At 33.3% G+C, this 17541-nt stretch overlaps 1 protein-coding gene across 3 annotated transcripts in view; it reads right to left on the bottom strand.

Annotated features, from left to right (window-relative positions):
• Positions 1-17541, bottom strand: part of htt (huntingtin) — a 595026-nt gene that overhangs the window by 466691 nt on the left and 110794 nt on the right. For all 3 annotated transcript variants that reach the window (XM_085807902.1, XM_085807903.1, XM_085807904.1), the window contains exon 8: positions 8568-8760. In XM_085807902.1, the coding sequence (XP_085664028.1) occupies positions 8568-8760 (193 nt within the window). The remainder of the gene's footprint in view (positions 1-8567; positions 8761-17541) is intronic.

Below are 17541 nucleotides of genomic sequence, written 5' to 3'. Positions count from 1 at the left end.
TTATCTTTGGCGTTTTATCGTCTGCTACTTTACTTCGTTTAAATCAAATTGTTGAAAACTGAGAACTTTCGTTTGATGTTTATTTGAATTTTATGAAAATATTTTATGACATTAACTGCATAATTTATTTCTAAACAAGCTGTTGCTTATGAAGTGACTGAAAGAGCGGCTGATACTAACATCCATATTTTTAAAGCACAGTATATTTTTATAGAAACATAAGGTTTATAATAATCATTCCTATAAAAGTCAAATTATAATATAAAAATACAACCCTCTACAGACCAAATTAATGGAAGTTCAATGGTTATGTAGAAATGATCTGCAGCTACTTAATGGCTCGATAAGTCAGCAGGTTCTGTGGACAAGTAAGAATAATTATATAAACGACACCCAACATTCTACATTCAATTACCAACGAACGTATGATGTTTATTAAATGAATTTGAGAGGTTTTTAAACATAAAAACTCGCCTAATTTTTTTATCCTAAAATGTATTTTTCTGCATAGCATATTTTCATTATTTCCTTAAAATTCTAATTTAGAATGTAATTGTCAAGAACTGAATTCTAATCATCAGCAATATAATAAGTAATTATTACAATTATTAATAAATCCTTCTTATAAAGTAATTGCAAATATTTCAAAAAACTTTCTGTCTGAATGCAAATATTTTTCTATGCAAATATTTCTAATTTTATATTAATAAAGATTGCACAAGATATTATTTATTCGCACTTCAATTCTTACAGTCAGCTTTAGTAGAAGTTACAAATCAATTATATTTAATTAAAAAATGATCATCTAAGTTTAGAAACAGCATACAGTAATAGCAATTTAATTATTGGCGCCATATCTTTCATGTTACTCCCAATTGGCAAGCTACATGATTTTTAATGAGTATTCGGGTTTTGCTAGAAGCTTCACTTAGAAATCGCGCTTAAACTTGGTTAGTTGGTTATTTGAACATAGAAAGAAAATGGAAGCTATTTGGTTAAGATGCTTTCATAGAGAACCTTTGTAAAAAGAACCTAGAAAACTACGAAAACTAACCATGCAGCCTGGGTTAGACTTTGCAGCAAACAATAAGTATTTAACAATCTTCAAATGCTAGGCAACTGGTGAGGCTCCAATTAAATCTCCAATTTAATATTTTATTTGTAAATATTTGAAATGTTGTTGTATTCTTAGACAGAAAATGCAGCATTTAAGTTTTGTTAACTCTTCAGTAAACTACCAAGCCGTAGTGCAAATGAATATTCAATTTCTTTTGCAATAATTGTATTCACTTAATATTCTTGGAATATGAGCTAAAGAAGGAATGTTCTCGGAAGATTAAAGAAGTGTTTAAATCCAGTGAGTGATATTAGATTTGTCTTACAAGCTCAGAATCAAAAAGATTCTGCAACTGCCTGAGTAGTTGACTTGTAAATGGCTGTGAATTAAGCAGATGACTTTTAATCTTACGTTATTCAGTCAGAAAATGTATTCCAAATGTTTTGTATTGCATGACAATGCATCTTTTCATTATTCGATAACCAATCAGAGAACCGCTTGTGTTCCAAAAATAAGTATGTGTACTCCATCGTCCTGCATGTTCTTCAAATTTGTCTTCTTGTGATTTTTTTTCTTTCCCAAAAACTAAAGTTGCCTCTCAAAGGAACGTTTTTTGACATTGAAGAGACAAAAAGAGTATGACATCTACTTTTAGAGGCATGTCAAAAACACACTCTACAAGCCTTCTCTTCCATTACATGTTGTGCATTCAGACAAAAAGTTGCATCAGCGTAAATTCTATAATCTACTTTTATTACACTCTGATTACTTTATTAACATACAGTGAATATATAATAAACCTTTTACTTCAGCTTCAGTAATTCGGAATTTTTGACGGAATTGTTGTCGGAACTAGGACTTAGAAGATAAGTCAAATTGAATATTTCGATAATCCAATAAATTCAAGGTCGAAGTTTCAATATTTAATTTTCGGAGGGAGGGGATACATATAATGTATAGCTTCAAATTTAAATTTAATAATACACAGGGTGGTTATAATTAAAATTCCACTTTAAAACAGTCATTTAAAAAAAAAAAAAAAAACCACTGGATCAAATGTTATCAAACTTGGTAACTGTGTAAAGGAGGTCATGGAAATTTATTTTCTGTAAAAAATGAAAGTTCACAAACTCACCACCAGGGAAGAAATGGTGCTGTATGCAATATTGTTAAACGAAATATGGGTTGGAATCTAACTTAACTTTTTGTTGCACGGGTTTAATATGTTGTATACCCTTAAGAAACTTTGAAGTAAGCAAATTAGCATTTAAAGGCGTTAAGTTTGATAAAAGTCGAGTGCGCCATCCGTGTAAGGGAGAAATTCTTTCGTGAAAACCACGAATTAGCGATTAGAAAATGTTGTAAGATCGAAAATCACTCGCACAAGTGTGTACAATCTGGAAATCATTTTCTTACAGATCGCTAATTTGTAATTTTTTAAGCGTGAATTCGGTCCTAAAACATGAAGATACTGATTCAAAACGCTTTTAATCGATTTGGGCCAAAGAAATCCCTCATGTTATCTACCTAGTTCCATTGCATTCTCCTACTGCATTCGACTGCATAGCAGTAATTCCACACAGTTTGGTGAGGAATAACAGCTAGTTCCATAACTGAACCATTTTTCTCTGAAGAGCAGTTGACAGCTGGACCACTGTGATTGCAGCTCGCTTAGAGTCAATGTTAAAATGTTTCGTGATACATGAACTGCAGTAACGTGGCATTTTAGATACTACCATTTTTATGCAGGGCTGGGCCCCACATTACATGTGTCGCACAGTTACTTAGGCAACATTTCAAGATTGAACGTCTTATAGGCCGACACTTCCCCTCTTCCCACCAGACCTCCACCTCTGAAGGACTGCTACGTGGACGACATTATCACTGGAACTAATACGCTGCAAGAAGCAGGGGAGTTGCAGACACAGTTAAGCTGTCTTCTAGAATGTGCTGGAATGCAGTTACACAAATGGTGTTCAAATAATCCAGAATTATTGAAGAATAAAGAAAGTGCTACTCAGGATTACTTCTTTCAAGTTACGGATAAGCCTCAGATTACAAAGGCTTTAGGAATATCATGGAGTACGTCGTCTACAGACTGTTTTTCTTACGATTTAAAGATACTTGACATTAAAGATACAGGAACGAAAAGGGAGTTTTAAACATTACACAATTGTATCTAAGCACTGTTTATGGTGACAATCTAAACTATTTGGCAGAAATGAAAACTGTGATACAACGACATGTCCGTAACATTCCTCCTGATACGCTAAGAGCTGCTGTTGAGAATGCTGTAACAGGATTTAACTTGCTTTCGGAAAATGCTGGACACTACATTGAACATGCTTTGTAACACGTTTCGGAAACGATTAAACACATTTTAAACCGATGTTTTCATGTCTTATTTCATTTAACAATATCGCATATAGTGTCATTTTTTCCCTGGTGGTGAGTTTTTGAACTCTTTTTTTTTTTTTATCCCCGGATTCCCAAGTTTGATAACATTTGGTCCGGTAGTTTTCGTTTTATGACCATTTCAAAGTGGAACTTTAATTATAACCACCATGTAAATTAAACTTTAAAAGTCTGACAGTTTGGTTCAAGTCACAGCCTTAAACATATATATATAAATATAAATTTTTTAATTAATCCTCTTAGAAAGAATGTTTTAAGAAGCTAATTTTTCTCTCGCGTTATAGATTGTATAAAAAACATGATCTTTAATATGATTTAGATTGTTTCAGCCGATATAAGAATCAGGTCACTCGATGGCACAGAATAAACACTGCTGGACTGTTTTTAATTCAAATATTTATCCTTTGGACTTCGCTTTAAACTTTATTTATAGATAAAATGACTAGAAAATGAAAAGCTGTCTTCAGCTGAAACGCAATTCATATAATTGATATTTTTAAAAAAATGACAAGAATGCAAAATTTATGGAAGTCTAGCAATCGAAAAATCTTAATTTTCATGTGTGTGCACTGAAAATAACTGTAGAAGGAAAGAAGAAAATTAGGAAGAAAAGTAAGCAAAAATTTGCAGGGAAATTTGGCTGTCAGACATACCAAGATGTTTAAAAAAGTTGGACGCTTTTGAAGATACTTTCAGGATACTTCAAAGAATTTAGGTGTTCAAAGAGAAAATACTCGGACGTGTACACCAGCGAATACCATCAATCGAGCTTGTGTTAACGGAAAAGACATAAGGATATGGTTGCAGATTAAAGCGAAGAGCGACTGGTTTTAGACTATGTGGTTGCATAAATTTTAATTACGTTATAGAACATCATATCGAATCATAAACGGAGAATCCCATGATTTCTCAGTCAAATTATTTGAAGATTCAGGAGTTTATCCAGTGATGTATGTGGATGTCACCTAAAGACGTTTTTCCCCCCCTTGTTGACGCCAGAGACGCCATATGTGAAAAATATGTAATATTTGTGTTCTACAACGATGACGCTGATGTTTTTATAGTGCCACCTGGCGGCCACTTGTATTGAGTTTATAGTGTGTTCTGAGATGCCGCCGAGAGATGTGAACTAACTATGCTGCTTTTTGAATAATTAATAAATTTTAGTATACAGTCCATTTTTGAGTTTTTGTATAAAGTGATTTATTTAATTATGAGTTTTACTGAGCTATTGATGGGCCCACCCCTCCTGACGAAACAGCGGCCAAGCTGAACACTGGTTGTTCGGTCCGAAGTTCGAATTCCGCGAACAGGCTGGCTGTATGGGCGTTTTCGTGCTTTTCCACATGTGTAACATGTATACGAGCCAGTTTCCCTCAGAAAGTCCTCCATGAAGGCAACCCTCCCCTTAGGCAGATAGCCCTCGAGGCTTTGCCGTAATTAAATAACCTAACCTTTCAGGTTCCTATAATTTCTGTTTCTGAGTTCAGAAACTAAGCACTTAAATAAAAACTGTTGCCGTTTTTCGTTTTATCACATGCTGTCATGTATAACTCTCTCCTTTATTTTCCCTTTGGCGTCCAAGTTTTGCTGTAAAATAGTTCTCTTATTGCATTGGCTTCCAGCAGATCTTACTGCATTGATTCCAACACTTGCTGCACAATGCTTGGGGGCGAAAACATAAATCGTATAGTGTGTGCTGCAAATGATGAACTGGCATTGATATTAATAATAGTTATGATTCTTCTGTTTGATTTGGAGTGGTGTTCAAGGCCCTGACACAAGGACAAATGGGGCTTGTGCCATGAGCCTCCACTTTTCAGAGGCTTGCAGATTGTTCCAATTTAGTATAATTAGTCCAATTTAGTATTCAATAAATTTTAGTATACAGTCCATTATTGAGTTGTTGTATAAAGTGATTTATTTAATTATGAATTTTACTGTGCTATTGATGGGCCCACCCCTCCTGACGAAACAGCGGCCAAGCGATAAAGTCGCTGAACACTGGTAGTTCAGTCCGAGGTTCGAATCCCGCAAACGGGCTGGCTGCATGGGCGTTTTCGTGGTTTTCCCCATGTGTAACGTGTATACGAGCCAGTTTCCTTTAGAAAGTCCTCCCCGAAGGTATCCTTCCCCTTAGGCAGATAGCCCTAGTTTGCTTTGTCATAATTAAATAAACCAAAATCTCTTGATGAAACCAGCCTTTCCTTTCATCTCATACCTTCAATATGCTTAGTGTCTAAAGACTGATAAAGACTCTGACCAAATACTGATGAAATGGATTGAAATGGATTATTATGTTATGACAAAGCATGGCTATCTGCCTAAAAGGAAGGATGCCTTTGTGAAGAACTTTCTAAGGGAAACCAGCTGGCATACATGTTACACATGAGAAAATCCACGAAAACGCCAATGCAACCAGCCCGTTTACTGGGATTCAAACCGCGGAGTGAACTACCAGTATTCAGAGACTTTTCCGCTTGGCCGTTTGTGGGTCTTTATGAAATGGAAGGCGATAACTTTATTTAAAATGACTCTCAGAAATACCAAGATGTTTCGAGAGTTGTATGCTTTTTAATATACTCGCAGAATGCCAAAGAAAAAGAGCAAGAATGAAGCAGAATGCCTGAAGAAAAAGAGAAGAAAAAATAAATTTTTGCGTAAAATTTAGTATTTGTATTTTTTTTATTTTAATTTAAGACATTTTAATCTTATGATATTTGATTCCTGCGATTCCAAAAATAAAATATTTGACTAAAATATGAATAACATTTTAAGAAACCAAATGTAGAATAAAATTGTGTAAAGCAATAGGCATAATGATAAAACTGTTTAAAGCAGTGTATGAGAGTGATCCTAAGTTAAAATGGCCCACCAGCGGCCGAGCAGTAAAGTCGCTGAACACTGGTAGTTCGGTCCGAGGTTCGAATCCCACGAATGGGCTGGCTGCATGGGTGTTTTCGTGGTTTTCCCCATGTGTAACGTGTATACGAGCCAGTTTCCCTTAGAAAGTCCTCCACGAAGGCATCCCTCCCCTTAGGCAGATAGCCCTCGCGTGCTTTGCCATAATTAAATACACCACACACCTAAGTTAAAATGTTGGTTATACAGCTCTCTTATTTATATATATCTTTCCTGAACGGAACATTGAAAGGCGTGTTAACTGTGCTTTACTGTATTTTCTCTTTTAATATATGCAATTTCAAAATGCATCATAGTCTGGGTTACAAAGTATTTTTCCAAAAGACACGCAATTCAAATAAATAAAATAAAATTCTGGAAAAGTTATATTAATAAATATATTTAAAATGCTCAGTTCGAATAAATAAATAGAAAATTTTAAAATAATTATCTGAAGAGATATTGCAATACTAACAATTAAAATAAAAGTCTAAAAATTTAAAAATTACCTAAAATAGTAACTATGACTAAAAATATAGTATAAAGAAAACTATTTGAAAAAATAATAAATGATGCACCTTTGATTTAAACTGCGCAGTTCGAATGAGTAAATAGAAATTTTTAAAACAGTTATTCAAAAGAAACCATGCAACTTAAAGAATTAAAATGAAATTCGAAAAAGAAAAAATACTTAAAATAATAACAATTATAATTAAAAATATAATATAAAGACCATTATATGAAAAAAGGAATGATCGTGACTTTTCTCTCCCTCACGCACGAGGTAAAAATTGAAAGGAAAATAGGTTATTATATATTAAGAAGTATGCCAAATGAACTATTCTTGGCGCAACTGAAAAAAAAGTGCCAACATAAACTGTTGAATTTCTCCATAAATTTCGCACCAAATTTTACAAAATTTAGTATCTAGGCATAATTTGAGTCGTAGAATCGAAATATGTAAAGAAAAATGGTATATTATTTCAGAAAAGTCTGAATTTGTGTCAAAATACCTATGTTAGAATAGTGTTATATATAAATCTAATATATATCCTAAGTCGTGGTTTCGAGACATAAAGAACTGATTTGAATTTCGTGAATCGGCCCAGTAGAATGGGAGATATAGAACTGTTCCCCCCTTTTTTTTTTCAACAGTGTATATACAGATCCCCCACAATACCTTCATTTCTTGGGTTGTGATTGAATTCATTTTGATACGATTTTGTAACCTGTACCTATTGGATTCAAATGTCAAATGTTCTAGAAATTCTTTGCCAAACATAAACATTTCCAGTGGTGTTTTGGCTTGATAAGCACTACATTTGGGTTTCAATTCACTCTTTTCAGTAGAATTTTATCTATCCACTCCACAATTTTCTCGAACTGACATTTAAAATAAAATGTCTAAAATTACTAATTATGAATAAAAAAAGCAGTATAAGAAAATGTAAGCAATATTATAATGTTTAGTATGAGAAATTGTACTAACTTGGAAAAAGAAGTAGCAGCCATTTTCCAAATAGCAATGCTTTACTTAGTGATGCTATACAGCCATCTATGATCGACAGTTGAAAGTTCTAATAATATAGAATGAATAAACACAGGAATAGAATCTGTTAAGGCATTTACAGAAGAATAAACAAATTTAAACTTTTATCTACTAGAGTGGACATGATGCAACAAAGGGTTAAAAACACATCAGCTAGTTTTATCTTGTTTTCCCGATAAAACATAAAACATCAGGAATTTTTACCAGTGATAATGCACAAGTGAATTTTGCACCATTCAAGATGCAAATTCTCTAAGTTCCAGCCCAGAAAATTCACAAGCACAAGAAAGGGACTGATGTATTAGGCCATCTTAATCATAGGCACAAACCTTCAACTAAGTAAGAATGCAGGAAAAATGGCATAGTCTTGATTATTTTAAGTGCTCTTAAAAGAATGCTGGTAAAAGTATTATTTTCTTTAAAAATGAAATTATTTTTGAAGACCTTCAAGGAGTAATGTAACTGCTAGTATTTATAGAAAGAAAATAAATCAAATATTAGTCATTTTAATCATATGTATCATGATCCCTCTTTCAAATTTTAACATCTATAATTCTCAGATATATATTTCTTTCACTTTTTAAGTGACTACTTTAAAAGAAGAAACAAATTATTTGCTATACAAAGTAGAAAAAGCATACTTACTTTCACTCATAATTCTATTTAACTTAGGAATGTCTGAGGTATATATTAATGATTTTGTTATGCCAGAGGGAGAGAGCAAAGCTTGCTGCAGTGATTTTGGAGCACATTTTAATAACTGGTACAGAGTTTCCAAAGTAGAAGTGATAACATTATGGTCAGGATGATGAGTAAAATGCAGTGCAATTTCATAAACCTAAAAATAAGATATTTTTATATGTAATTAAATGCAATTATAAAAACACATTGGCAACACTGAATAAGAATTCAAAATTAAACAAAGAAATAAAATCAAAATACCACCAAAAATGAACTCATGAACTCATTTAATACCACCAAAAATGAACTCATGGACTCATTTAATTGCTGAGTTAACTGGTATAAAAATATATTACAGATTTATAAATATATAAGTGCACTCACACCCACATATATATTTTCATTTGTGGCTTTGAATTGAATTTGTATTCCTTGGAGATGGTATAAGGAAAGTTTTCTTGTTATAAATTATTATGAATTATTAGTTTATATATAACTTTAAAAACAGTAGGAGTGGGATTAAAAAAAAAATTTAATGCAAAAAATCCTGCACTATTTAAGCTGGAAAGGATTAAACGATAAGATTGACTTAAAAAAAATAGAAAATATGATTATCCTATCTGAGGAAAAATGAATAAGTTAAATATAACATGCCTTAATAGTAAAAGTGAAAAATTTTACAATAGTCAAATATGTCAAGTTTTTTGTACAGGAAGTTAAATCTCATTAAAACAGTGATGCAACCATCAGAATTAACATAATAGAAGCAATAGAAAAAATTAATAAAAACGAAGCAATGAAAAATTAAAAAAAGAATAATAAATGAATCACCAAAATTTAATGCTTGAAACAGTACCTGCCAAGGGGTTACTATTTGAAACATCCAACCAGGTCGATTATTCAGTGCTGCACAACATGCTTCATTCCTCTTGACAACAAAAGGCTTTAAATTATTTCAAATAAATAAATTAATCAAAAAATTATATCTCAGATACATTGTTGTCTAGGTACCCCAACATGCTAGTAGTGCTCTGAGATTTAAATTACATAAAAAACATGTAAATTAAAATACTAACAGCACTGAAATCTCTATTGTAATCAAAATTTAATGCTTAGCAGCTTTTGCCCAATTAAAAAATGGATAATAACACTGTCCAATTAAATAAATGCCCAACTATGGAAAGTTGAAAAGAAGAAATTATGCTGTGGCTACTTAACAAAAATGTACACTTCTCACCAATTTTAGGGAAAGTTAATGAAGCTTATGAAATAAAACTGCTCCTAAAGAAAAGTCATATAAATTTGATTCAATGCTCAACGAACATGGTTTTACAGCTCTGCATCTGCCCCCATACCACTGGGACATTAATACAATTGAATTCATATGAGGTGAAATAAAGCAATTTGTGCAGAACTGCAACAAAACTGGAATCATGGCAATGGATAAATTATTAAAAATTACAGAAGAAGCACTTGAAAGTGTAGCAAGGGAAAACTGGAAGAAATACTGCACCCATGTAGAAAATGTAGAAAGGAACAAATGGAAAAAGATGTTTTAATGGACGATTTATGCGAGTCTTTAATTATTTCTTCTGATGAAGAGGATGAGAACTTCGATATGTATAGTGACTGTAATACAGAATAATAAGTATAGAGGTAAGAAATTTTGTTTTTTAACCCCCCCCCCAGTATGTGTAACTGCATACAGCTTTTAGCACAAAATACAAAGTGATATAATAATTACTTTTTTTAATTAGTTATTATAATTATTTAAATAACTAGAATTAATATTTATCACTGTATCATAATTATAATTAATTAATCAGAAACTTATCAGTGTGTGATAATATACATAGATTTTAAATCAAAGATCAAATAATTATCATTTATAATATAATTATATATTATCATATAATTATTATGATTAATTAAAATAATTAGATTATTAGAACTAATAATAACAGAATAATGAAAAATCATACAATATAATATAATAATTGAACAATTTTAATTACAGTTATAATGTAATAAAATTTACTTATTATGTTTTATTATAAAATAATGCACACACAGCAAAGCTAATTTGGAAAATACTTCTATTTTTATGAATATATAAATAAATAAAGGCACAGAATTAAATACAATGTAATAAAACAGCTAATAAAAATTGATGATCAGCATATCAGCTTAGATTAGTTAAAAGTAATTTTGTCTTCTTATATCCGTACCCTTTGAGCACCATGGAAATAAACAGGGAAAAAGTAAGAACAAAAAATATCCTTAAGACATGCTTCTACAGACTCCATCCACCCTATTTTGAGAATAAATCAGTCCAAATGGCACATGTGTGTTTGCACTAATGGTCACTGCTCAGGCAGTCGAACTATAGCTTTCAATTTTGACTTATATGGCCTACTATTTAACTTTAAGGAAATTGTTTAATTCCATATCATATTTAAGATATATAAGAAATTGTTTAATTCCATATGATTTCTATTTCCATAGCAATGACTAGCACAACTTGCAAGTAAATTACCATCTGAAGTTTAATTAATCTTCACTACCACACCACTCGGGAAAAATAAAGATACAAGTATCAAATATAATGTAAGAAACAATAAAACCAGAGTACATAAATAAAATCTAGCATTCAACCTGCAAAAAATATTAAATACTTCAGCATAAGGTCAACACAAAACAGTATCCATCGCTTAAGTGCACCACTTTCTAAAAGATACCGATTTATCTACTCTTTCTATTAAATATATTGTTAGGTGTCTTGCAAACTGTTTAGAAGATTTGTTTATGAAGAGAGATAACATATATTAAGTAAAATATAGTAGATAGTAAATGGATGGAAGTGGGATTAGCATTGTGTGATGCAAAGGAAATGGCAAAATGTTAGTTCTGGTGTCATAACCCACAGAATATACACTGGTTATCCTAAATTAAGGAAAAATCAGAAAAATCACGATTACTGAAAAAGTTACATGTAGAATTTAGTGAAACTTATCCACAATATACAACACAGTAAGGTATCAAATATCATAAAAAGAAATTACCAGACAAATATGGTAGTATAGAAATTAGCACATGTACAAAATGAACAAATCGAAGGTGTCAGTTTACTATAGGAAAAGCACCTTCAATATGGAATATGATTGCCTCTAGAAGCAATACAGCACATACAGCGATGTGTGATGCTTTCAATTATGCGGACTATCAGTTCCATAGGAAGCGAGAGTCATTGCTCTTGCAAAGCAGTTGCAAGCATACAAGTGTCTGAGGGGGCGGATTGAAAGCAGCTAGACGTCTCCTTAAAGCATCCCAAACGTGCTCGATAGGATTCAAGTCCGGGGATCAAGCTAGCCACTCCATGTGCGTAATTGTTTCCTATTTAAGATAATCATCTACCATGCAAGCCCTGTGTGGTCTTGCGTTGTTGTTCTGTAACAGGAAAGCATCATTGCCCCGGCATATGGGCGCATATAAACACCAAGGATGTCATCTCTATAAATCTGAGCATTCACGGTTCCCCTTGGAAAGACATGGAGGTCTGTGCATCCACCCAAAGAGATGCCCCCCAAACACAGACACTGCCCTTTCCGTATGCATCCCTTTCATGGATAATAACGGGTTCTAAGTTCTCTTCATATCAAATAATGCCTACTATCGCTTTCTAGACTAAACCTGGACTCATCCGTAAAGAGAACCGCCCTCCATCGATCAGGCTTCCAGTGGACATGTTGTCGTGCCCACTGAAAACTGTCCCTCCTATGGCGTGGCGTGAGCGGCACACAAATGGCTGGTCGCTTCACATACAGACCACCTTCGTGAAGCCTTTTACACGCACAGTTGACATTGACACGAACCTTCCGGTGGCTGCAGCAAGGGAAGATCTAAGAAGAGTCGGAGTAGCGGTTCTATTCCTGCGTGCACATAATGTCAAATATCGGTCCTCGGTGCTCGTAGCAGTGGCCACCTGTGTTTGACTTTGTCCTGCCTCTAGTCTCTCAATGGTTCTCCAGCGCAGTTCTGCAGGGAAATGATGCCTGGAGGTCATTGTTACGAATTGGCTATCTCAGATTTCTGATGTCACTGTCACAGTGAAATATGTGGGCTTGCTCTCAAACATGGGCTTTTATGCTCCTCCCAGATGACATATTCCGAGAGCAGCGCCACTAATTTGCATATCGCAGTTTTACTCAGCAACTCTTACTTGGCAACATATTAAAATTTTACATGGTTTGGCTTATTTTTGAGGGAGTTATCGCTTGAGATACTTAACATTATGCATGTATTTAAAAGTAAAAATTGAAAATTCAATAAAGGAATTCAAAAAAAAAAGTATTTTTAACTAATATACAAATGTGAAATATAATATATGAAAATGTTTTAGAAACTTTTAAAATAACTTAAAACATATGAGAAATTTGGTAGTTAAAAAAAATACGAGCAAGAAGCTGAACTACAGAGAAAAGAAGGGGGGCAAAAACCACACGTCTTTATATGAATGCAAAAAATCGGAAGTTTGGATACCCTAGAATGTTAAACAATAAAGTTTTAGTGAACACCGCTAAAGAGCCAAAGATGGCACATCAAATCTGAATCACAACCCTAAAGCATGGCTATAACACACGGCCTATGCTTTAAAATGGCTGACAAGTCAGCCTGTATCTCTAGTAGCTGTAATATGATTGGCTCATTTTAACGAACTTTCCCAACACTCGAATGAAGGTTACTTACCGTAAGGATCCCTCCGACGGTCGCTGTGACAAATGCCAATTTAGCCAACAGTCCTTACGGTTACTGGAATGATGAAAGTTAGCGGTCATCCATTAAGAGAAGATCCTTATTTATGCTCCTTGTCATCAACAGGGCCCTAATTCTCTATAAGCAGTTTTCAAATGCACTAATCTATCATTACCATCTTTACCAGGATAAATAAGGATTACACGCCCTAGCGGCCAAAATGCACGTTTTTGATTGACTTTTTCAATTATAACAATATCACCAATTTTTATTGACTGCTCTGGAAGTTTTGAAAATGGTTGGAGCAGTAATTGTCCAAGGTACTCTGTTCTAAATCTCTGCCTAAAAGTTTCTCTAAGACATCGTTGGAGCTGAATTCTTTTTTTGGGAAATTCACTTTGTCTATATGATCCAGATCAGGAATGACCACTTCTTAAAGCTGCAGGAACATTGCTAGAGTTAAAGGCTGCAAGTTATCTGTATTTTCTGTTATGTATGTAATAGGCCTTGCATTTATTATGGACTCGCAATTACAAATCAAAATTAGCATTTCTTCGTACATCAAACTTGCATTACCTAGCACATGTTGCAATACTTCTTTAACTGAATGCACAAGGCACTCTCAGAACCCTCCACCAAACCGCAGTAGGATGATTTAGCTTCCAAGTTATTTTCTTCAAAATGGTCAATCAATTTCCAGTCAATCAAGTTGAAAAAGTTATTTTTACCAGGGAAATTACTTCCCACTATTGCTATAAATGACTAGAGGTCACCCTCGATGGGCTATAAATATTCTTAGGCTGAGTAAAATGCTTTAGTTAACAAAGACTGCACAAGTTCTGAATGAACAGCACTAAAAGACTCGTCAAGTGTATAGAACAATCCAGTTTTTGAGTCCTCCCTTCAAAACAAGTGGATTGGCATAATCAACACTACAAACACTGTTGCAGCCCTGATTCGGTATTCTGGCAATGCAACAGGAATCATCTTAATTGCCTTAGTGGTGTGTCTTCCACATCTGATACATTTTTCAATTACTTTTCTAACACTTTTCCTGCATTTACAATCCAGAAACTTTCTCTTAAATCCATCAATAGAGTATTCAACCCACAATGTAGTAATTCTAAATGCTATTCTGGGATGTATAGCTCTGCCTATTTGTTTACTGGGTAATAAAATGGGTGTTTCAAAGTTCTCGCAATCTTTTCCTTCTGTCAATTGTGTTTTAATATAAATTGTTTCTGAAAGATCTTTGAAATGAGAAAGAGATTTCAATCCAGATAAGTATTCTTCAGTAAAAGATTCTTTTTGAACTAAATTAACAATCATGCTTTCTGATTCTAAAAGTCACCATTCGTTCTGTTTTCTTAGTTTTCCGAGATTTATTCAAGAATCTTAAAATTCGTGCAATGATTCTGATTATTTTTCTACACATTGAAAAGTATGTAAGAAACCAAACTTTTTCAATCATGGCATTTAATATTGTCAACGATTTCTTTTCCGGTTCTGAAAATACTTCTTATTTGATCAATGTATCAGATTTTTGCCATTGATCTTCCTCCTTCTTCAGGCAGGATGGTCCCTCCCACCAATGGAGTCCATTCATTTCTTTACAGCACAACTTCTTGATGATAAATAAATCTGCAGGGTTTTCTGGGCCAGGTATGTGTTTCCAGTTTTGTATGTTTGAAAATGATAAAATTTTTTTAACCGTATTTTGAATAAATACTGTCCATGGTTTTTGGTTGTGAATCCAATGTAATGCAGTCGATGAATCTGTCCAGAAAAATTCTTTCACATTCATAAAATTCAAAGCTGTTTTACAGAAAGAGATCGTCTAACACTAATGCTGCAAGCCAATCAATTCCATTCTTGGAATAGACATTTTTTTAACAAAGCGATTCTGGATTTGGCAAGTACCAATTGAATTTTCACTTATCTTTCACTCTTGCTCCTTATAAACACAACTGATGCATATGCTAAACCAGAGGCATCACAAAATGTATGCAAACTTACTGAGGAGTCATTATCATTCAATCTAGATCTTGGAATTTTTGCAAGTTTCAGCAAATGAAATTCATCAAGCCACTTTAAAAACTGTTTTGCCAGTTCTTTTAGTATTTCAACATCTCAACTCAGTTTTGGTTTCCAGCTTTCCTGGAGTCACAGTTTTGGAAAAGAGTAACCGGTCTAGAAAATCCAATGGAACTGAATACTTCAAAATAAGATATGTTCATAACGATCCCAAAATAAATCCAAGACATGGGTTGATTCAACTAAAATTCCTGGCCTGTTACATTTGGAAAACACCCTCTCAATTCGAATTTGGCTTTGGCCATCAACTAGGTAGACACTTTAAAAATGTATGCATTTCTTCCTCTGAGTCAACTGAAGTGACGCAGTTACCAACATAAAATGATTTTTCTTTATTCTACAGCAATATCTTTAGCTTCATGTTTTACATTTTCAAGATGGTATTGGATAACAGCTCCTAGAATGAAAGGGCTGCAAGCTACTCTGAAAAACCACTCTTTTATGTCTAAAAAACTTGCTTTTTATTTTTGACATCTTCCCACCAGAGAAAATGGTTATAATCTCTGTCTTCGTTACAAATGGAAATTTGCAAAAATGTCTTCTTTATGTAAGCAATCAATCCTATTTTCTTTTCTTTGAACTTAAGAATCACTTCAGGTATTAATACAATGGTATTTGCTCCATTTCTAAACATTTGTTCAAAGAAGGGCTTCCTTTTTGTTTACTCGAGGTATCAAAGACTGATCTAAGTTTTGTTGCTCAATTTTCTTTATACACTCCTCGGTGAGGAAAATAATACGAGGCAAATGAATGTTCCTCAGACAGTACCTTTCTATAATGTTATCTTCAATCCATTCCATGAAAATAAAATTGTAAGCATCATAGTTGTCATCAGAAATCAATTTTGATGTAAGTTGATCTTTTTTCAGGAATAATTTTATTACCAAGAAAATTCTTCTATGGCAATCTAAATTCATATCTTCCTTCCTAATTCATAGTTACTATCTTCTTAAGATGACCTACGACAGCTTCTTCAGTTTCTTTACCGCTATATAGTTCATAGGGATCTTTAATTCCAATGGTTTCCAACTTCCAAAGTTTCATTAAATTCTCATTATGCCTTGCCTTAGTAGTGGAACAGCTGCTAAAGAATCTATAGCAATATTAGTTTCTGATTTTCCCATCAAAACCCATCCCAGATGAGATTCCACCACAGTTAGTCCAGAATTTAATTTCTGAATTTTTCCAGCATAAAGATTTCCAGCGAAATCTGCCTCAATTATAATTTCAATGAGCATGTTACTTCTACTTACATCTGTGATAGTAATGCTCATTTTCTCAGTTCTTCAGTAAATTGTCCATCCAAAACACTTGGTATGTTTCCACAAATAGTTTTTTGGTCTAGGACAAATAGTTCATAACAAAAGCTTGTATGTAAATTGCAAACTTTAATGCAAAAACATTCATGATCTGTGAAGGTTCTTTTATCTCCAAAAACAATGTAAGTTAGTCTAGATGAACTATGAGTTGTTAATTCAAGTTCTTTAGCAGTAGACTTTAGAATATACGATTTCTGGGAGCCATAATCAATCAAGGCTCCAGGGACGTTTCTTTCCATCTATAATCACTTCCACTATCAAAGTTGGAAGATAAACTTCACCAGGGGAACCGCACATATTAGATAAAACAGTATTGCCTTCGTTTTTAACTTTTGGAGGAATCTTTGGCTTTTATTGAAATTCCAAGCACATTATAATAAAATCTGTTTTATCATATAACATACAGCAAACATAACTTTTACACATTTTTGATATATGGTCAATTTTCAAACAGGTTCAAAAGCATATTTTGTTTTTTAACAAGCTTAATTCTTCTTCATGGGTTAAGTGTCTGACTGTAAAAACAGTCCTTGTTTTGATGGCGTTGTCACAAAACACACATTTAATTTTAGAACCTACCTTAGAACTTATGAACAATTACTTGTTGTAGGAATGGCAATCTCAGACTCTTGGTATGTCTGCTTTCTAAAACCAGGGTCATTTTGCTTTATACCTGATTCAATAACTAGTTCATTACTGTAAGAATGTAGGAGTTGAGCTAGTTTATTACTATAAGATTTATCTTTTTAAGATGGATTCCTTAGCCAAACATG

This window comes from Stegodyphus dumicola, chromosome X1, assembly GCF_044657685.1.
Source record: "Stegodyphus dumicola isolate Sdum_Otavi_A_Nest chromosome X1, ASM4465768v1".
Taxonomy (NCBI): domain Eukaryota; kingdom Metazoa; phylum Arthropoda; class Arachnida; order Araneae; family Eresidae; genus Stegodyphus; species Stegodyphus dumicola.
This window is presented reverse-complemented; position numbering and strand designations above follow the sequence as displayed.